Source organism: Salmo trutta, chromosome 36, assembly GCF_901001165.1.
Source record: "Salmo trutta chromosome 36, fSalTru1.1, whole genome shotgun sequence".
NCBI lineage: Eukaryota > Metazoa > Chordata > Actinopteri > Salmoniformes > Salmonidae > Salmo > Salmo trutta.
In genome coordinates, this window is record NC_042992.1 from 21,382,089 (window position 1) to 21,405,416 (window position 23,328).

The 23,328-nt window shown below is 43.8% G+C and overlaps 1 protein-coding gene across 6 annotated transcripts in view; it reads right to left on the reverse strand.

The window, feature by feature from the left end:
* The window catches only part of LOC115175632 (triple functional domain protein), a 119,237-nt gene that overhangs the window by 90,304 nt on the left and 5,605 nt on the right, over window positions 1–23,328 (reverse strand). For all 6 annotated transcript variants that reach the window (XM_029735031.1, XM_029735026.1, XM_029735028.1 and 3 more), the window contains exon 2: window positions 14,127–14,177. In XM_029735031.1, coding sequence (XP_029590891.1) covers window positions 14,127–14,177 — 51 coding nt within the window. The remainder of the gene's footprint in view (window positions 1–14,126; window positions 14,178–23,328) is intronic.

Sequence of the window (23,328 nt, forward strand, 5' to 3'; positions counted from 1 at the left end):
TAAGGATGGCTATAAACTGGATATAAGGATGGCTATAAGCTGGATATAAGGATGGCTATAAGCTGGATATAAGGATGGCTATAAATTGGATATAAGGATGGATATAAGGATGGCTATAAGGATGGATATAAGGATGGCTATAAGGATGGCTATATGCTGGATATAAGGATGGCTATAAACTGGATATAAGGATGGCTATAAGGATGTCTATAAGCTGGATATAAGGATGTCTATAAGCTGGATATAAGGATGTCTATAAGCTGGATATAAGGATGGCGATAAGATGGATATAAAGATGGCTATAAGATGGATATAAGGATGGCTATAAGATGGATATAAGGATGGCAATAAGGATGGCAATAAGGATGGCTATAAGGATGGCTATAAGGATGGCTATAAGGATGGATATAAGGATGGCAATAAGGATGGCAATAAGGATGGCTATAAGGATGGCTATAATGATGGCTATAAGGATGGCTATAAGGATGGCTATAAGATGGATATAAGGATGGCTATAAGGATGGCTATAAGATGGCTATAAGGATGGCTATAAGATGGATATAAGGATGGCTATAAGATGAATATAAGGATGGCTATAAGATGGATATAAGGATGGCTATAAGGATGGCTAATAGATGGATATAAGGATGGCTATAAACTGGATATAAGGATGGCTATAAACTGGATATAAGGATGGCTATAAGCTGGATATAAGGATGGCTATAAGCTGGATATAAGGATGGCTATAAATTGGATATAAGGATGGATATAAGGATGGCTATAAGGATGGATATAAGGATGGCTATAAGGATGGCTATATGCTGGATATAAGGATGGCTATAAACTGGATATAAGGATGGCTATAAGGATGTCTATAAGCTGGATATAAGGATGTCTATAAGCTGGATATAAGGATGGCGATAAGATGGATATAAAGATGGCTATAAGATGGATATAAGGATGGCTATAAGATGGATATAAGGATGGCAATAAGGATGGCAATAAGGATGGCTATAAGGATGGCTATAATGATGGCTATAAGGATGGCTATAAGGATGGCTATAAGATGGATATAAGGATGGCTATAAGGATGGCTATAAGGATGGCTATAAGGATGGCTATAAGATGGATATAAGGATGGCTATAAGATGAATATAAGGATGGCTATAAGATGGATATAAGGATGGCTATAAGGATGGCTAATAGATGGATATAAGGATGGCTATAAAATGGCAATAAGGATGGCTATAAGATATCATCAGTGAAATGGCGGAGAACGTATGACAAACTACCAGAGTATGAGGATGGTGTCTCACAAGAACTGCTACTGGAAATTGAAAAATCTGCAGCATACCGTAACAGCTACAGGTATAGACAGTCAGCTGCAGAAACAAATCCAGTCAGAAATGTATAAAAACAGAGCACTTGTAGAAAGGATTTTGGATGTGACACTGTGCTTAGCATCTAGGAATCTGCCATTCTGGGGGAAATCACTCAGTCTTGATGATATGCATTATGGACATTACCTAGGCTTACTGGAACTGTGGTCAAATTATGACCCGCTATTACATGAGCACTTACAGGAAGTCAGGGACATAAAGAAAGGAGCGCGACTGACTCATTACCTCAGCCCTGAGAGACAAAACGACTTCATAGGAATATATGGTCAAAGGGTTTTGAAAACAATACTTTATGAAAGAGAAGATGCAATCTATTACTCGGTTATATGTGATGTAACTCCAGACATTTCTCGTACTGAGCAAAATGTATTATTGGTGAGATATGTACATGAAGATAAAGTTCAGGGAACAGGTGAATGGGAAATAATTGAACGGTTTTTTTAATTTAAAGACTTTGCTAGAAAGTCTTATGCATAGGGAAGAAGAGGGTTAGCCTTGTTTATAAGAATTGGTAATAAATGATTTAATCTGAAACATGGATCATTGGTAATTTCTTCATTAAAACTGACTACAATACCATATATTAAAAAAATAAGTCACCAATTGCATAGTTATTTATAATAAAGCATCATACAAATCTCATGACACAGCAGCTTTTGTTAAAATTAGGAACCAAAAATGTTTGCAATACTGTTAATTTAGGCAAAGGATGAAGGTGGAAACTAGAATCTGCTCAATTGTAGTAGAGAGCAGCAGAAGCTTATAGTTAGTACATTTAATAACACATATTGTTCCGTACGTTATTTTAATCTGAAACATTCTGATTTCTATGTTAGGGGCCCGGCAGGGTTCCCCCCCCCCCTCTGCCTACAGAGAGATGAACCTAGAGAAGAGTTCACAAAACACAAACAGACCCCACAGAGCCCCAGTACAGTAACACCCAACCAAATCATGAGAAAACAAAGTGAATTAATTACTTGACACATTGGAAAGAACTAATTTAAAAAAACAAAGAAAACTGGAATGCTATTTGACCATAAACAGAGAGTACACAGGGGCTGAATACCTGACCAAGGAAAGCTTTGTCTTTGTACAGACTCAATGGCAGACATGGCTCTCAAGAGAAGACAGGCTATGTGCCCACTGCCCACAAAATGAGGTGGAAACTGAGCTGCACTTCCTAACCTCCTGCCAAATGTATGGCCATAATAGAGAGACATATTTTCCTCAGATTAAACAGACCCACAAAGAATTTGAAAACAAATACACATTTTGATAAATTGATATCTATTGGGTGATATACCACAGTGCGCCATCACAGCAGCAAGAGTCTGCTAAATGACTTAAATGTAAATGTAAAATTTGTGACCTGTTGCCACAAGAGAAGGGCAACCAGTGAAGCACAAACACCATTGTAAATGCAAACTATATATTTATCTGTCTATTTATTTTCCCTTTCGTACTTCAACTATTTGCACATTGTTAATTAACATAACCAGTAATATAACATTTGAAGTGTTATGTTTACTGCTAATTTCTGATTGTTGATTTAATTTTTGTTGTATCTATTGCACTTTCTTTGGCAATGCAAACATGTTTCCCATGCCAATAAAGCCCTTTGAATTGGAGCGCGTGAGAGAGTGTGACATTACTCTCTTTCTGCAATGTTGCAGCGCCTCACAGAGGAGTAAGTGAGCACACACACTATACACACACTATACACATACTTCTTTCTATCATGCTGCTATTCATGGGCCATACATTTAGAGCTTGGGGGAAAGTAGCACACACATTCACACACAGACAGACAGACAGCTGGGGGCATGGCATGCCTCCCTTCCCAAAGGCATTGTGGGAGTATGTATTGATATAGTAATCCTCCAATTTCTGAGGTGGATGACACAAAAATTATGATCTATAGTTTACTCTCATTTTCATCTTTCTCTCAACTTCCCAGAGGGGTACAATGAGATTATATACATAAATACAAATTGTATTGCAAAGCCCACCCACCTAAGAAAGTGGAGGTGGTTTGCGCAATAGCCAAATACCTAGGTTTTATCTCAGTTGGTTACCATGGACTTGAATCAAATTTATTTATAAAGCCCTTTTTACATCAGCAGATGTCAAAGTGTTATACAGAAACCCAGCCTAAAAATCCAAACAGCAAGCAATGCAGATGTAGAAGCACGGCAGCTAGGAAAAACTCCCTAGAAAAGCAGGAATCTAGGGAGAAACCTAGAGAGGAACCAGGCTCTGAGGGGTGGCCAGTCCTCTTCTGGCTGTGCAGGGTGGAGAATGGTGATGGACGTTAAGGTTTGTCTTTACAGTAGATGAAAGTGTGTGTGTGTGTGTGTGTGTGTGTGTGTGTGTGTGTGTGTGTGTGTGTGTGTGTGTGTGTGTGTGTGTGAGTAGTGGAAGCCTAGTAGTGCTCTGTGAATTCACTAAACTGATACTATATAGCTCCTCATAGCAATAGCCCTCTTTATTCAATGATATAAACACACATCCACATCAGATGGGAGAGTAGTGACCAGACAGGCTCCTAGTAGTCTGCATGTAGGAAGCAGAAGTGTGTGTGTTCCTTGGCCCTGCTCTGTATTCCATAATAATTCCAGTGTTACTTCTAGTGTGTTATGACCTGAACTCCTCCATATTCAGCTGCCCCTGTGGTGAGCTTCTGGAACACTTTCCACACTCCCACAGCCATACTCAGTCAGGGGGAGGGAGAGGGGTGAGAGTGTCTGTGCATGTGTGTGTGTCTGAATGTGTGTGACAGATTGGGTATATTATTAATCCCACTGTGCATTTTGAGGATTAGGAAATAAAACAGCTAATTGCTTTTTAAATACAGCTCTCACACACACAGTAGGATGTGTTTTTTCACAGACATCTTTACACTTATGGGAGCAGCTAGACAGGCCAGAATCCATAGAATTACAGCTGCAACTATACACACACACACACACACACACATATCTGATACACACAAGGCCAAAAAGAAACATTGGAGAGAGAGAAAGAGAAATAGTGAGAGTTGAGGATCTATGAAAGCAGCTGAGAAGTGACAGCCAGGATGGACGAGCAACACAAAAACAAAACAGAGGAAGAAAGGAAAGTAAAAACCCTGCAACGCTGCTGCAGACGATGATGTCACCCCGACTCGACCACAGCAAACGGACACTGGTGGAGGGATGGGCCACTTTCTGGTTTTTCTCTCTGCTCTCCCTCTCTTTCCCGCCCTCACTCTTCAAAAAAAGGTGTCTGTCTTCAACCATTACTATACCATTCAAACCAAAGAGGGGAGAGTGGAATAGTGCATCTAGATACTCTAAAGATACTTCCTCTCCTGATCAAAAGGCAGAATCTGAAATGGCCCTTATTTCCATTGGTCAGAGCACCACGTGGTACACCATAAAAAAGGAACCGGTTGCCATTTTAGATGATACACCCAAAACGTTTGGCAAACCCGTCAGCTGGATGAGGGCGGAGCGTAAAGCCACACGTGAAAAGGGTCACCAGTGTGGACTTTATCCTCCAACACGTCTGTGTGTTTTATTCCCAGTTTTACAAAGTCTGTCACTCCAACTGGCCAGGCAGCATGTGGAACTAGCTCCTCTGCTAACACACCCCCAGCTAAGCTACATTACAATGCTAAACTACACCAAAACAGATGCTAATTACATTGTGAAAGACAAGAATTAGACCCATAATCCTATGCTATCAAAATTAAGCTAACCAAGGCTAAGAGATATTTTTGGGGCAAAAAACAACAATTACTTTTGAGGAGTGGTGCTAAGCTAGGCCAATGTATGCTAAACTAAGAAGCTAGCAATCCCTCCTGTGTGAGCTGGTGTCCTGTGTCGGTTTAGGAGAGGAACAGGGTTCTACCCAAACTGCTCTTAATCTCATGTTTTAACTCCCTGAGTGTGTGTGTGTGTGTGTGTGTGGCTTAGAGAGAATTCAAATAAAAATGTTACTTGTCACATGCTTCATTAAAATGCTTACTTATAGGCCCTTAAAAATGCAGAGAAAAAAAGAGAAATAATTTAAAAAGTAATAACACGTAATAATAAAAGTAATAAATAAAAATGAGTAACGATAACTTGGCTATACACTGTCTATACAAAACATTAAGAACATCTGCTCTTTCCATGACAAGCTATGATTCCTTAGATGTCACTTGTTAAAGCCATTTCTTCCCATTATAAGTGCAGCAATAAGCACACGGCAGTAGGCTATAAGTGTGAATGTTCCATTAGCAGAAAACACCATTCTCAAAAGGGACCCCAAATGGGATTATGCATGTAATGCTTTTATTATAAAATGTCAATTGTTCTGGTGAAACTACATATGTATGCCAGTTAGGCTCTACACCCGTTTTAAAGCGGATTAATGTGCTTCATTTTAAGAAGTTATTTGGCCACTTTAGTTGTGACACAAACCTTATCAAAATATATAGGCCTATGGACTAGGCTACATGAGGTGTGCTACTGTGATTTGAAAATGTCGCAAAAAAAAGCATGCAATGTTTCTTGCCTTAAACTGGGCATCATTCACAAGTGATAATTTATCATTCACAAGTGACAGGCTAATATTGTCACCCATCAAAATATTATTGATTGAATATTGTATTTACATATACTAAATAATATTTGTGAAATGCGTTTTGATTTAGAATGGACCAGTACATGTCATCTACGCACTTAAATAGCGAATGGAGGACGGTTTTCCCATGGTTCATTTTCACGTAGGCTATACTCCTGTTGTAAAGACAAGCAATGTGCTTAATATAAAATATAGTTGGCCTAGCCTATAGAAAGCTGATGGGAGCCTCCTCTTTTTAATAGAGGCCATCACTCTGTTTTCTCACACAATTGCATAGCCTATAGAAATGTTGCGCAACATGAGCTCATGGGCTCTCATGAAGTGTTAGATTTTCGATAACATTTGTATTGATGTCAGGGTGATTAGAGGGACAATAGAGTGCTGAGTACCAGGCAGTTAGTAAGTTTGGTAGGCTGCTAATGACCATTAGCAGAATCAGAGCTTGGAGAAGCCTAATTACCGTGACTAAACGGTCACGTGGAATTTGACTACCGTCATGACTCGTGACCGCTGGTGTAGTGGTAATACGGTCACCGTAACAGCCCTAGTGTGGACCGTGATAGATCTTTAGTGATGTGGACACCGAGCAACTTGAAGGTCTCGGCCCGATACACTACAGCCCTGTCGATGCAAATGGGGGTATGCTTGGCCCTCTTTTTCCTGTAGTCTACACTCAGCACCTTTGTCTTGCTGACATTGAGGCAGAGTTTGTAGTCCTGGCACCACACTGCCAGTTCTCTGACCTCCTCCCTATTGGCTGTCTAATCCTTGTTGATGATCAGGCCTACCACCGCCGTGTCGTCAGCAAATGTAATGGTGTAGGGAGACGTGCACGGCCACGCAGTAGTGGGCGAACTGGGAGTACAGGAAGGGACTAAGCACGCGCTCCTGAGGGGCCCCCCATGTTGAGGGTCAGCATGGCGGATGTGTTGTTGCCTACCCTCACCACCTGGAGGCAGCATGTCAGGAAGTTCAGGATCCAGTTGAAGATTGAAGTGTTCAGTGCCAGGGTTCTTAGCTTAGTGATGAGCTTGGAGGGCACTATGGTGTTGAACGCTGAGCTGTAGTCAATGAACAGCATTTTCACATTGATGTTCCTCTTGTCCAGGTGGGAAAGGGCAGCGTGGAGTGCAATAGAGATTGCATCATCTGTGGATTTGTTTGGGCGTTATGTGAATTGGAGTGGGTCCAGAGTGTCTGAGATGATGGTGTTGATGTGAGCCATGACCAGCCTTTCAAAGCACTTCATGGCTACAGACGTGAGTGCTAATGAGCTATAGTCATTTAGACGGGCTACTTTCCCGTTCTTGGATTTAGGGACTACGGTGGTCTGCTTGAAGCATGTAGGTTTTACAGACTGGGTCAGGGAGAGGTTGAAAATCCCAGTGAAGACACTTGGCCAGCTAGTCAGCGCATGCGTCCTGGTAATCTGCCTTTTGAATGTTAACCTGTTTAACCTGTTAAGGACAGACGTACGGAATGCCGTTCCGCCTGCGGAACCCCTAGCCAACAGCCAATGGCATCGCACGGTGCGAAATACAAAACCAACTAAAATACCACAATTCAATTTTCTCAAACAATCAACTATTTTACACCATTTTAAAGATAAGGCTCTCGTTAATCTAAACACATTGTCCGATTTCAAAAAGGCTTTACAGCGAAAGCAAAACATTAGATTATGTTAGGAGAGTACCCTGCCAAAAATAATCACACAGCCATTTTCAAAGCAAGCATATATGTCACAAAAACCAAAACCATAGCTAAATGCAGCACTAACCTTTGATGATCTTCATCAGATGACACTCCTAGGACATTATGTTATACAATACATGCATGTTTTGTTCAATCAAGTTCATATTTATATAAAAAAAACAGCTTTTTACATTAGCATGTGATGTTCAGAACTAGCATACCCACCGCAAACTTCCGGTGAATTTACTAAATTACTCATGATTAACGTTCACAAAAAACATAATTATTTTAAGAATTATAGATACAGAACTCCTTTATGCAATCGCGGTGTCAGATTTTAAAATAGCTTTTCGGCGAAAGCACATTTTGCAATATTCTGAGTACATAGCCCGGCCATCATGGCTAGCTAATTTGACACCCACCAAGTTTGGCCCTCACCAAACTCAGATTTACTATAAGAAAAATTGGATTACCTTTGCTGTTCTTCGTCAGAATGCACTCCCAGGACTTCTACTTCAACACCAAATGTTGTTTTGGTTCCAAATAATCCATAGTTATATTGAAATAGCTCCGTTTTGTTCATGCGTTGAGGTCACTATCCGAAGGGTGATGCGCAAGCGCATTTCGTGACAAAAAAATGCAAAATATTCCATTACCGTACTTCGAAGCATGTCAAACGCTGTTTAAAATCAATTTTTATGCTATTTTTCTCGTAAAATAGCGATAATATTCCAACCGGGCGACGTATTCATTCAAAGGCTGAAAGAAAAAAATGGAGTAGTCTCGTGGACGCGCATCTCCAGTGTCACTGTTCCCAGCCTGACCACTAACAAATACTCCTGCTGTTCTTAGCCCAGAGACTGCAGACACCCCATTACACTTTCTGGCGCCTTCTGAGAGCCAATGGAAGCCTTAGAAAATGTCACGTTACAGCACAGATGCTGTATTTTCGATAGAGATGCTACAGAAGGACAATAAATTGTCAGACAGGGCACTTCCTGTATGGAATCTTCTCAGGTTTTGGCCTGCCATATGAGTTCTGTTATACTCACAGACACCATTCAAACAGTTTTAGAAACTTTAGTGTTTTCTATCTAAATCTACTAATTATATTCATATTCTAGTTTCTGGGCAGGAGTAGTAACCAGATTAAATCGGGTACGTTTTTTATCCCGCCGTGAAAATACTGCCCCCTATCCCAAACAGGTTAAAAAGGTCCTGGAAGAGCTGGTGGTTTCATACATGGTTCAGTGTTGCTTGCCTCAAAGCAAGCATATAAAAGGCATGTAGCTCGTCTGGTAGGCTCGTGTCACTGGGCAGCCCGCCCTTTGTAATCCGTGATAGTTTGCAAGCCCTGCCACATCCGACGAGAGTCAGAGCTGGCATAGTAGTCCTGTATTGAAGCTTTTCCTGTTAATGGTTTGTCGGAGGTCGTAGCAGGATTTCTAATAAGCATCCGGATTAATGTCACGCTCCTTGAAAGCGGCAGTTCTAGTCTTTAGCTCAGTGTGGCTGTTTCCTGTAATCCATGGCTTCTGGTTGGGATATGTACGTACGGTCACTGTGGGGACGATGTCGTTGATGCACTTATTAATGAAGCCGGTGACTGACGTGGTAAACTCCTCAATCCTGGAACATGACCACAACACAGCAGTAAAATAAACAGTCAGAGACAGACCAACAGTAACATGACCACCCCCAGCAGTGAAGGAGAGAGAGAGAGAGGATAGAGGGAGTATGGGTGGGATATTTGGGTGAGGAGTTACTCAGGCCAGAAAGTCAAACAATAGATTGAAGGGATCCATAGCTACAGCCAATCTATGTCTGGCATCTACGGAATCATACATGTACAAGTGACAAATGGTCAAATAATCCTGTGTTACGGAGTGTGTGTGTGTGTGTGTGTGTGTGTGTCCTTGTTAATGAACTTGACAATTCTGTAGGTTGTTCTTCCTGAGAAAGATGACCATGGCGTCATGTTCACAGTCAAAATCAGAACAAGGCCAGTATGTATCATATCAAGGCAAATAAGGCAAGACCAAATCAATCTCTGCTGCGTGAGAAAGCCTACATCATCGGTTTCTCTTTATGTAGGACTGGACTTAAACAGACACATCAAAGGCTGCGGATTAAGGAGGGCTCCAGGAGGTGAAGTGAGCATTAGATCCTTGCAGTCACAAAGCAATTTACAGACACACACACTATAAACACGTACAAACATGCACAGAAGAGAAATGTGTGCGCGTGTGTGTGTGTCAGTCAGTATATGCCAGTTGCCAGGACAGATGGAGAGGGAGGTATGGAGAGCAGAGAAGTTCATGTTGATATGATGATCCAGAGCATGTTAAAGTGCTAATCTCATAATGGTTATGGTCCGGATTATACTCATGACAACTGATCTGAAGTCAGCTGTTACAGGGGCCTCATGAGGGGCCAGAGAGAGAGAATGGGTCAGGCCGGTTTGGGTAATGGTAAGTTTGAGATAGCATAGAGGGCGTGCCTAAATACATTGCATCACTGGCCTTTTCCAACTGAGGCCTGTGTTGGAATTCCTGGTATTCCCATAAACTGGTTCCCATTCTCCAGAGTAGAGCAGGGAGGATATGGGAATAGAGGAGAACTGTTTGGATAACAGACAATTATTCAAAAAATACTCATGGCATTTGTTTCAACAGTAACCTGCGGGAAAATATTCTGCACTATCATGAACAGCAGATTTGCCACTCTCTCAGTGAAATCAAATTGGATTACTACCTAATTATAAAACATCAGACCATATTAATACCCTACACACACCCCAATTGAAAAATATGTAAAGAAAATAAATATTTTCTCCTGCTTTGTAGATTTCCAAAAAGCTTTTAGATTAAAGGCATTTTATTCAAACTAATTACCAAATGGTGTCGGTGTAAAAACATTTGACGTCATCAAATCAATGTACAGAAATAACAAGTGAGCAGTCAAAATTGGAGATAAACATACAGATTTATTTTTCCAAGGGTGTGGAGTAAAACAGGGGAACAACTTGAGCTCAAAGTCTATTTAATATCGATATAAATCAATTGGCTAAAACACTTGAGCAATCAACAGCTCCTGGTCACTCTTAACATCACAGAAATAAAATGCTTCCTGTATGCAGATGATCTGGTGCTTCTGTCCCCCACAAAAGTGAGCTACAGCAACAGTTCTGTTGCACCTGGGCACTGACAGTCAATCTAAAAAAATACAAATATTATATTCCAAACGAGGTCCAGATGTCAGGGAAAGTATTCAGACCCCTTGACTTTTTCCACATTTTGTTACGTTACAGACTTCTTCTAAAATGTATTTATCCCCCTCCCCAAATCTACACACAATACCCCTTAATGACAAAGCAAAAACGGGTAAAATATTTATACAAATTCATGAAAAATACAAAACTGAAATATGACATTTACGTAAGTATTCAGACCCTTTACTTAGAACTTTGTTGAAGCACCTTTGGCAGCGATTACAGCTTTGAGTCTTCTTGGGTATGACGCTACAAGCTTGGCACACCTGTATTTGGGGAGTTTCTCCCATTCTTCTCCGAGGATCCTCTCAAGCTCTGTCAGATTGGATGGGGAGCGTCACAGCACAGCTATTTTCAGGCATCTTCAGAGATGTTCGATCGGCTTCAAATCCGGGCTCTGGCTGGGCCACTCAAGGACATTCAGAGACTTGTCCTGAAGCCACTCCTGCGTTGTCTTGGCTGTGTGCTTAGGGTCGTTGTCCTGTTGGAAGGTGAAACTTCACCCCAGTCTGAGGTCTTGAGAAGGTTTTCATCAAGGATCTCTCTGTACTTTGCTCCGTTCATCTTTCCCTCAATCCTGACTAGTCTCCCAGTCCCTGCCGTTGAAAAACATCCCCACAGCATGATGCTGCCACCAACATGCTTCACTGTAGGGATGGCGCCAGGTTTCCTCCAGACATGACGCTAAGAATTCAGACCAAAGAGTTCAATATTGGTTTCATCAGACCAGAGAATCTTATTTCTCATGGTATGAGAGTCCTTTAGGTGCCCTTTGGCCAACTCCAAGTGGGCTGTCATTTGCCTTTTACTGAGGAGTGACTTCTGTCTAGCAGAGATGGTTGTCCTTCTTGAAAGTTCTCCCATCTCCACAGAGGAACTCTGGAGCTCTGTCAGAGTGACCATCGGGTTCTTCGTCACCTCCCTGACCAAGGCCCTTCTGCCCTGATTGCTCAGTTTGGCCGGGCGGCCAGCTCTAGGAAGAGTCTTGGTGGTTCCAAACTTCTTCCATTTAAGAATGATGGCGGTCACGGTGTTCTTGGGGACCTTGAATGCTGCAGAAATGTTTTGGTACCCTTCCCCAGATCTGTGCCTCGACATAATCCTGTCTCAGAGCTCTAAGGACAATTCCTTCGACCTCATTGCTCTAACATGCATTGTCACCTGTGTGGACTCCAATCAAATTGTTGAAACATTTAAAAGGATGATCAACTGAAACAGGATACACCGGAACTCAATTTCGCGTTTCATAGCAAAGGGTCTGAATACTCTATGTAAATAAAGGTATGCTCTTGATTTTTTATACTTTTGCAAAAATAATACATTTCCACCACCCATGTTGGCGAGAAAAAATAAATAAAACACCCCCAAAGTACTTCGCGTGGCTAGAAGACACCACAAACAAAATGGAAGTACTGTAAGACAGTACACGAGGCAGACTATCTGACAGAAGTATACAGACTTATGAACAAGATGTTCCCCCAAATTTAAAACAAATACAAAAATTATTTAACAAAAACAGAAAATCCAATAACTATTGGGAGAAAAACCCATTTGTGCCATATTCCCTGCAAAAAGCGTAGCTTCCTGCCACAACCGCAGGGACAGCCAGTAGAATGACTAGCCAGAGCAGAAACATTTCTACCCATGTCTTTCTCACTATTTAATTACTGTCTTCATTTATTTCTTACTGTATTGTCCTGTTAAATGTCATTACTCATTGAGTATTATAATTTTTACTATTATCCATCTGCATTATCATTGATTTGATATGTGTCTATATGTTTGCTATGGCAATGTGTGCCAACACTTTCCAAGCCAATAAAGTCTTTCGAATTGAGAGAGAGTCTGGAATGTGAATCTCTGTGTGTGAGATAGATGCAGGTGTCACTAGGTCCTGATGGAGAGGATTGTCACTAGAGAGAGTCTCTCTCCCTCTCCCCATTATGGCTTTCAGTTTTTCAGGGCTTAAGCATTCTCAATCGCTCCCTCCCTCCACCGTTCTCTCTACTAGTTCATCAACCAGATTGTTGTTAGTAATTATTTACTAGACACAATACACTCTCTCACACTCCCGCTCTCTTTTTCTGTCTTTCTCTCAGTCTTGTTGCCAGCTACTCTACCCCCCATTAGCCTAGTTTGGTAACTTTGATTGACATCCGATTCTCCCAACTCCCAGCCCCACGGAGGAGATTTGATTGGTCGGTGAAACAGAGAGGGGTGATCCTATTGGCTCGGGAGACTGAGGGGGCGATCTTATTGGCTGATGGCCAGGCTGATCAGCCACAGCTGCAGCACTCTAACAATGCCCTCACTGTGGGTACAGCTGACACATCAAAAAATATAGATAAAAAATACAAATAATAATAATTGCCCATCTGTGCTAGTGACCAGCATTGATAATAGATTTCAAATCTTTCCATCGGCCCGTCCTAAACTCTCTTTTCCCTGCTGACTTCTCACTCCCTCCCCTACTCCTTCTCTTTCCCTCTGACCATCCCGTTTTCCCCAGAATGTCAGTTGCCAGTTAAATCTCGCCATCTCTCCCTGTCTCATTCTCTCCATTGGACCAGACTTCTAATAACAGGGTAGAGTAAGAGACTGAGACAGGCCAGGGTTACCCCAATGACCTGGAGGGATGAGAAGAGAGAAACAGCCCACCCTAGCCCCTCATACTAAACATATGTCTGTCAGGGACCAAAGGCACAACCGGGGTTACGTAACTCTCTCTCCATCCCCCTCTCCTCCCTCCCTTCCCCTATCCCAGTGTGACCAGCGAGAGAGAGAGCAGGCCACCAGATGGACTACTTTCAACCTTTAGATCTTAGAAGACATCACATATTTTAACCCCTTTATAGGGCAGACCAGTGACATCACGGCTGAATGACTCAGAACAATAGACTCGACCTATAACCCTGCCTAAAAACAAGGAAGTAAAACAAATAAGTTTTAGACAAGACTGGAGAGATGAGGGGGAGGGGGACACTTCAGCAGATACACTCCCAGTCAAAACACACACACTAAACCCATGCTGCTATGACAGACAGACATCAATGGTGGATCCCAGACAAAACAGTGAAACAAAACGAGAGAAAGGGGAAGGGAGGGTAGAAGATCACAGGAACACACAGAATGCTGGTGTATGTGTATCATCCTACCTGGTAGCTGACTGGACAAGTCTCCTTTGGGCTCTTTTGGGAGGGAACCATCTGGAAGAGGGAGAGAAAGAGTGAATAGACAAAGAGAGAGATTATTATTAGGTAGTCAGTTCTATGTGTATTTACCAAGCTAATGAACTCCAGGCCTGGACAGATCTATCAGGGACTGGTTCAGACCTGAGACACCAGCGGTGTATTCATTAGGAACCAAACGGAAGAAAATGGGACAAACCTACCTGTATTTGTCCAATATAAACTCATTTGAATTGTAAACAGTTTTCTGCTGCAAAACGTTTCTCAACAGTTTGCACTAATGAATAGACCACAAGTGAGTGCATACCTGGCCTGGCATGAATCAATCCATTAACTACCAGTAAGAAGCCCTCCTGTCCTGTGGAAGACAGCTAACATGCTAATGCACTAGCTAACCAATACACCACTATACACATGCTGTAAACATCAACAACCCTTTGTCTGACGAGTCACTAGCACATTATTCCCTGTGTGTGTCTGAACACATGCTCTCTCTGACACACTTCCTGTGGATGCTGTATCCTTACTGCTGAGTGTTGGGATACATGAGGGTGGTAGTGAATCGTAGTGTTTTACACACACACATCAGTCAACAACAACAGAAATAAGAAATAGAGGAAGGTGTGAAAACCGAGGGATGGATGGAGGAGGGGGATAAAGGTTAGACTAGACTCCACTCATGGAATTTCTCCCTACGACAGGCAGACAGGTTCAGACCTTGGACACCAGTGGTGTATTCATTCGGAACCAAATGGGACAGAAGTTATATTGAAAAGACCAAACATGAACACACAGTACATACTTGCAGTACCAGCAGCAGTAGTTCTACGGCCACAGTTATCTAACTGTATAGCATCACACTTCCTAATAGTATGAAGCAAACAACATCTACAAAACATATTGAGATAGAGCACATGTACACACACACACACACACACACACACACACACACACACACACACACACACACACACACACACACACACACACACACACACACACACACACACACCAGTATGGAGGTTAGGCTCAGATCCCAAAGAGAGAAACCAAGAGGTTTGTCAGGATCAGAAGTGGGCTAATCTAATGAGATCCCCCCCCCCCCCTCTGTCACACACACACACACACACACACCCCCCCAAGTGAACAGAGCAGGGCCAACCTCCTGCTACGTCATCCATTTACTGACAGCCAAACATAGAAATAGGCAGAGGAAATGAAAAGTAGAACTAAGAGCAAAGTCAGAAGAGTAGCCCAATCCCCTGTAAAACCTTCTAGAACTCGCTCTCTGACCTTCTAAACAGTGGGTATGATTCAGGATGGTGTCACCGTCCGTCTGATACACACAGCGTCTCTCCGTTACTCACGCTCTCTCACTCACTTTACTGTGGCTATAGACAGCACATTATGGATGGACAAACACACATTTTATAGGCCTCCGTTTCCCCTTTGACTTCTCTGCAAGGCTACTCATCACTGCGACTCACTTGCATACACCAGTCACACACACCCTAAACCCCTCTCATTTCAGCATACCACCGCTATCGATCACCCGAGCAATAGAGAGGGAGAAAGGAAAGAGAGTGCGCAAGACAGCATTTCACAGCCCACCAGCGACCCAGAGAGAGCGAGAGAAATGGTCCATGAGGACTCGTCCTACTTTACCTCTCTCTTGTCCTGGTGTCACTTTAAAATAGGAGCAGTAACAGAGATAGTGCTGTCTCCATGCAACCAACCTTCATTAGCAGTCTGACAAATACAATGCTTGGTGAAGCAAGAGAAAGGTCAAACTTAGTTTATGGAACAGTACACTAGCTGTTATCAGATAGGTTTTTAAATTAGTGGGTTGAAATGAATTTAATCCAGCATAAATAGAAATCAGAATACAGAGGGTCACAGGATTAAGAGATGACGCCTGAGTTCAGACAGTGCAGTGGCCAGCACACACTGTGTGTGTGTGTGTGTGTGTGTGTGTGTGTGTGTGTGTGTGTGTGTGTGTGTGCGCGTTGAGAGGTTAGGGGTAAACCGATCTGACACATCATGTGTTAGCACAGGGGAGTTCACTCCACAGTCACTGCTCCTCTTCACTCACACACACTTCTGTTATGCTCTTATTCTGCCTGGTAAGGTTGTGTTGACCTATATTCAGCCCCCTAGTCTTCAGGTAGCCTACACAGACAGAAGAGAGAAATAGAGAGTAGGAGAGAGGGTAAAGAGATACGACTGGCGAAGAGAGAGAGAGAGGGTAAAGAGATACGACTGGCGAAGAGAGAGAGAGAGAGAGAGGGTAAAGAGATACGACTGGCGAAGAGAGAGAGAGAGAGGGTAAAGAGATACGACTGGCGAAGAGAGAGAGAGAGGGTAAAGAGATACGACTGGCGAAGAGAGAGAGAGAGAGGGTAAAGAGATACGACTGGCGAAGAGAGAGAGAGAGAGGGTAAAGAGATACGACTGGCGAAGAGAGAGAGAGAGAGGGTAAAGAGATACGACTGGCGAAGAGAGAGAGAGAGGGTAAAGAGATACGACTGGCGAAGAGAGAGAGAGAGGGTAAAGAGATACGACTGGCGAAGAGAGAGAGAGAGGGTAAAGAGATACGACTGGCGAAGAGAGAGAGAGAGAGGGTAAAGAGATACGACTGGCGAAGAGAGAGAGAGAGAGAGGGTAAAGAGATACGACTGGCGAAGAGAGAGAGAGAGGGTAAAGAGATACGACTGGCGAAGAGAGAGAGAGAGAGGGTAAAGAGATACGACTGGCGAAGAGAGAGAGAGAGAGGGTAAAGAGATACGACTGGCGAAGAGAGAGAGAGAGGGGTAAAGAGATACGACTGGCGAAGAGAGAGAGAGAGAGGGTAAAGAGATACGACTGGCGAAGAAGAGAGAGAGAGGGTAAAGAGATACGACTGGCGAAGAGAGAGAGAGAGAGAGGGTAAAGAGATACGACTGGCGAAGAGAGAGAGAGAGAGGGTAAAGAGATACGACTGGCGAAGAGAGAGAGAGAGAGGTAAGAGATACGACTGGCGAAGAGAGAGAGAGAGAGGGTAAAGAGATACGACTGCGAAGAGAGAGAGAGAGAGAGGGTAAGAGATACGACTGGCGAAGAGAGAGAGAGAGGGTAAAGAGATACGGGAGAAGAGAGAGAGAGAGGGTAAAGAGATACGACTGGCGAAGAGAGAGAGAGAGGGTAAAGAGATACGACTGGCGAAGAGAGAGAGAGAGAGGTAAGAGATACGACTGAGAAGAGAGAGAGAGAGAGGGTAAAGATATACGACTGGCGAAGAGAGAAGAGAGAGAGAGGGTAAGAGATACGACTGGCGGAGAGAGAGAGGGTAAAGAGATACGACTGGCGAAGAGAGAGAGAGAGAGAGGGTAAAGAGATACGACTGGAGAAGAGAGAGAGAGAGAGGGTAAAGAGATACGACTGGAGAAGAGAGAGAGAGAGAGAGAGGGTAAAGAGATACGACTGGAGAAGAGAGAGAGAGAGAGAGGGTAAAGAGATACGACTGGAGAAGAGAGAGAGGGTAAAGAGATACGACTGGAGAAGAGAGAGAGAGAGAGGGTAAAGAGATACGACTGGCGAAGAGAGAGAGAGAGAGAGGGTAAAGAGATACGACTGGCGAGAGAGAGAGAGAGAGAGAGGGTAAAGAGATACGACTGGCGAAGAGAGAGAGAGAGAGAGGGTAAAGAGAATAAGAGATACGACTGGCGAAGAGAGGAGAGGGTAAAGAGATTACCGACTGGCGAAGAGAGAGAGGAGAGAGGGTAAAGAGATACGACTGGAGAAGAGAAGCGAGAGAGGAGAGGGTAAAGAGATACGGACTGGAGGAGAGAGAGAGAAGAGAGAGAGGGTAAAGAGATACGACTGGCGAAGAGAGAGAGAGGAGAGGGTGTAAAAGAGAGACGACTGGAGAAGAAGAGAGAGAGAGGGTAAAGAGATTACGACCTGGGCGGAAGGAGAGAGGAGATGGGTAAAGATACGACTGGAGAAGAGAGAGAGAGAGGGTAAAGAGATACGACTGGAGAAGAGAGAGAGAGGGTAAAGAGATACGACTGGCGAAGAGAGAGAGAGAGAGGGTAAAGAGATACGACTGGAGAAGAGAGAGAGAGAGGGTAAAGAGATACGACTGGCGAAGAGAGAGAGAGGGTAAAGAGATACGACTGGAGAAGAGAGAGAGAGAGAGAGGGTAAAGAGATACGACTGGAGAAGAGAGCGAGAGAGAGAGGGTAAAGAGATACGACTGGCGAAGAGAGAGAGAGGGTAAAGAGATACGACTGGAGAAGAGAGAGAGAGAGAGGGTAAAGAGATACGACTGGCGAAGAGAGAGAGAGAGAGGGTAGAGATACGACTGGAGAGAGAGAGAGGGGAAAGAGATATGACTGGAGAAGAGAGAGAGAGAGAGGGTAAAGAGATACGACTGGAGAAGAGAGAGAGAGAGGGTAAAGAGATACGACTGGAGAGAGAGAGAGGGGAAAGAGATACGACTGGAGAGAGAGAGAGAGAGGTAAAGAGATACGACTGGAGGAGAGAGAGAGAGGTAAAGAGATACGACTGGCGAAGAGAGAGAGAGAGAGTAAGAGATACGACTGGCGAAGAGAGAGAGAGGTAAAGATATACGACTGGCGAAGAGAGAGAGAGAGAGGTAAAAGATACGACTGGCGAAGAGAGAGAGGAGAGTAAGAGATACGACTGGAGAAGAGAAGAGAGAGAGAGGGTAAAGAGATACGACTGGCGAAGAGAGAGAGAGGGTAAAGAGATACGACTGGCGAAGAGAGAGAGAGAGGGTAAAGAGATACGACAGAGAGATACGACTGTAGAAGAGAGAGAGAGAGTAAAGAGATACGACTGGCGAAGAGAGAGAGAGAGGGTAAAGAGATACGACTGGTGAAGAGAGAGAGAGAGAGGGTAAAGAGATACGACTGGCGAAGAGAGAGAGAGAGAGAGGGTAAAGAGATACGACTGGAGAAGAGAGAGAGGGTAAAGAGATACGACTGGAGAAGAGAGAGAGAGAGAGAGAGAGAGAGGGTAAAGAGATACGACTGGAGGAGAGAGAGAGAGAGAGAGAGAGAGAGGGTAAAGAGATACGACTGGAGAAGAGTAGAGGGTAAAAGATACGACTGGGAAGAGAGAGAGAGAGAGAGAGGGTCGAGATACGACTGGAGAAGAGAGAGAGAGAGAGAGAGAGAGAGGTAAAGAGATACGACTGGCGAAGAGAGAAGAGAAGGGTAAAGAGATACGACTGGCAGAAGAGAGAGAGAGGGTAAAGAGATACGACTGGAGAAGAGAGAGAGAGAGAGAGAGAGAAGAGAGAGAGGGTAAAGAGATACGACTGGAGAGAGAGAGAGAGAGGGTAAAGAGATACGACTGGCGAAGAGAGAGAGAGAGGGTAAAGAGATACGACTGGCGAAGAGAGAGAGAGAGAGGGTAAAAAGATACGACTGGCGAAGAGAAGAGAGAGGGTAAAGAGATACGACGGAGAAGAGAGAGAGAGAGGGTAAAGAGATACGACTGGAGAAGAGAGAGAGAGAGAGGGTAAAGAGCTACGATGGCGAAGAGGAGAGAGAGAGAGGGTAAAGAGATACGATGGAGAAGAGAGAGAGAGAGAGGGTTAAAGAGATACGCCTGGCGAAGAGAGAGAGAGAGAGAGGGTAAAGAGATACGACTGGCGAAGAGAGAGAGAGGGTAAAGAGATACGACTGGCGAAGATGAGAGAGAGAGAGGGTAAAGAGATACGACTGGAGAAGAGAGAGAGAGAGGGGTAAAGGAAGAGAGAGAGAGAGGGTAAAGAGTACAGAAGACTGGCGACGGGAGAGAGAGAGAGGGTAAAGAGATACGACTGGAGAAGAGAGAGAGAGAGGGTAAAGAGTACGACTGGCGAAGAGAGAGAGAGAGAGGGTAAAGAGATACGGACTGGCGAGAGCGAGAGAGAGAGGGTAAAGAGATACGACTGGCGAAAGAGAGAAGAGAGAGAGGTAAAGAGATACGACTGGCGAAGAGAGAGAGAGAGAGGGTAAAGAGATACGACTGGCGAAGAGAGAGAGAGAGGGTAAAGAGATACGACTGGCGAAGAGAGAGAGAGAGGGGGTAAAGAGATACGACTGGATAAGAGAGAGCACTAGTGTGTGTACTGTGTACCCATGTTGTGCTTTCATGTCCTGACTAACAGCATTAGAGTGATATACGTGTGTGTGTGTGTGTGTGTGTGTGTGTGTGTGTGTGTGTGTGTGTTAGCTCTAGCAGTGTTAAGTGCATTTAAGTGAGAGTTCATTAGATTAGACACTGACCCGTCCTCTAATCCAACCATTCCCTGGGATTACAGCCTTTAGTTGCCCCACGGTTGTATTTAACACACACACACACACACACACACACACACACACACACGTAAATCAAACGAATGCTCGCTTCCATGCACAAACAGACACAGAAGAGGGATGTATGATATTGGTTGTCAGCTCTACCCTCTGAGGCAGAGAGAGAGAGAACGTCAAAGTAATAAAGAGATATTTCCTGTTTTTATCACAGCGCTGATATCAGAGGACACACACATACACTTCCACAGAACAAGGACTGTGTGCGTGTGTGGCGCTAGTCTTCTCCCATGGTATCGCTGATGTCTGTCCCATTCCTGCACTGCACGTTACCGCGTGACCCTCTGCAGCTATACGGACCATAGAAATAGAATGAATATAACGGGCGTCCCAATTCAAGTCAATGATGGCATAATGGGTGGACTGGCAGGTTTATCCACAGGGAGTGTACCCACAGCAGCAAAGCAGGAAGTAAAAGCAGGAAGTGTACCCATAAATCGGTGCTGTGAGTTATTTGAATCAACTTAACTGACATTAAACAATACATTCCATCAGCCACATCAGGTAACATAATATGAATGAAGATGCTACTTTACCATGGAAATGATAGCATCACAATACCAGGCAGCCATTGTGAGTGTACCCATAAGTTCACAATACAAATTGCCAGGATTAGAGGTTCCAAGCCTGTTCTATTCATTCTATTTCTATGTTACGGACCTCGCTTACAGACAACACCCACAACTGCGTCACCACCCAGGACCCAGATAAAAACACAGGTCAGCTGATAAGGTGTGAAAGTGTACAGTCCTGTCTGTATACTGGGAGTGTACAGTCCTGTCTGTATACTGGGAGTGTACAGTCCTGTCTGTATACTGGGAGTGTACAGTCCTGTCTGTATACTGGGAGTGTACAGTCCTGTCTGTATACTGGGAGTGTACAGTCCTGTCTGTATACTGGGAGTGTACAGTCCTGTCTGTACACTGGGAGTGTACAGTCCTGTCTGTATACTGGGAGTGTACAGTCCTGTCTGTATACTGGGAGTGTACAGTCCTGTATGTATACTGGGAGTGTACAGTCCTGTCTGTATACTGGGAGTGTACAGTCCTGTCTGTATACTGGGAGTGTACAGTCCTGTCTGTATACTGGGAGTGTACAGTCCTGTCTGTATACTGGGAGTGTACAGTCCTGTCTGTATACTGGGAGTGTACAGTCTGTCTGTATACTGGGAGTGTACAGTCCTGTATGTATACTGGGAGTGTACAGTCCTGTCTGTATACTGGGAGTGTACAGTCCTGTCTGTATACTGGGAGTGTACAGTCCTGTCTGTATACTGGGAGTGTACAGTCCTGTCTGTATACTGGGAGTGTACAGTCCTGTATGTATACTGGGAGTGTACAGTCCTGTCTGTATACTGGGAGTGTACAGTCTTGTCTGTATACTGGGAGTGTACAGTCCTGTCTGTATACTGGGAGTGTACAGTCCTGTCTGTATACTGGGAGTGTACAGTCCTGTATGTATACTGGGAGTGTACAGTCCTGTCTGTATACTGGGAGTGTACAGTCCTGTCTGTATACTGGGAGTGTACAGTCCTGTCTGTATACTGGGAGTGTACAGTCCTGTCTGTATACTGGGAGTGTACAGTCCTGTATGTATACTGGGAGTGTACAGTCCTGTATGTATACTGGGAGTGTACAGTCCTGTCTGTATACTGGGAGTGTACAGTCCTGTCTGTATACTGGGAGTGTACAGTCCTGTCTGTATACTGGGAGTGTACAGTCCTGTCTGTATACTGGGAGTGTACAGTCCTGTCTGTATACTGGGAGTGTACAGTCCTGTCTGTATACTGGGAGTGTACAGTCCTGTCTGTATACTGGGAGTGTACAGTCCTGTATGTATACTGGGAGTATACAGTCCTGTCTGTATACTGGGAGTGTACAGTCCTGTCTGTATACTGGGAGTGTACAGTCCTGTATGTATACTGGGAGTGTACAGTCCTGTATGTATACTGGGAGTGTATAGTCCTGATTAAACAGAGACAATATGATGTACAGAAGCAGGTCTGGATCCTCTCAGGATATTAACATGCAGGTGTCATTGTATTTCAAGTCCTCTGTTCATCAATCTATCAATCAAGCAACCAATACATTCCATTAGATTTTTGTGTAGCATCATTCATATTGTACCACCAACTGAATGTTGCTCTGCCTGGAGTATCCCTGAAGTACCCCCTCATGTGCATTGTACCAGTAGGCCTATGGTCTCATTGGTCTTCTCAAGTACCCCCTGTGGATAGGCCAAGTACCCCGAGGGGTCCTAGTACCCCTTGTCGGGAACCACTGTGCTAAACTAGCATCGCACACACACACACACACACACACACACACCTTCTTTCTCTCACCCCTCCATGTGTTCAAAAGGAGGTCGTCCCACTTTCACTCTCTTTCGCTCTCTCTTTCTCGTTCACTAACTTCTCTGGCGTGATTGTTAATTGGTGTGGGCTTGGGGAGAATGTGAGCTCTGGCTCAGTCTCTCACGCTGGAAAGAGCGAGATGGGAGAGAGACAGAAAGCGAGAGAAAGGGGAAAGAAAGACAGAGAGAAAAGAGAGAGAGAGAGAGAGAGAAAGGATAGTTAGTTAAGTTATAATCATGTCATGACCATATTACAGTCGTGTTATGGGCTAAATGCGGTAATTGGTGAATTATACAACTGTTGTTAATCGTATTATAGTCGCCCTGCCATGTTATAATCATGTTATAGGCATAGCTATGGATAGGCCTAGTTATGTAGTTATGAGACATCTAATAGTCCTGGTGCAGCTTTGCTCATATAGCTCAGTGTTTAAAGGTAAGTGGGTGTGCTG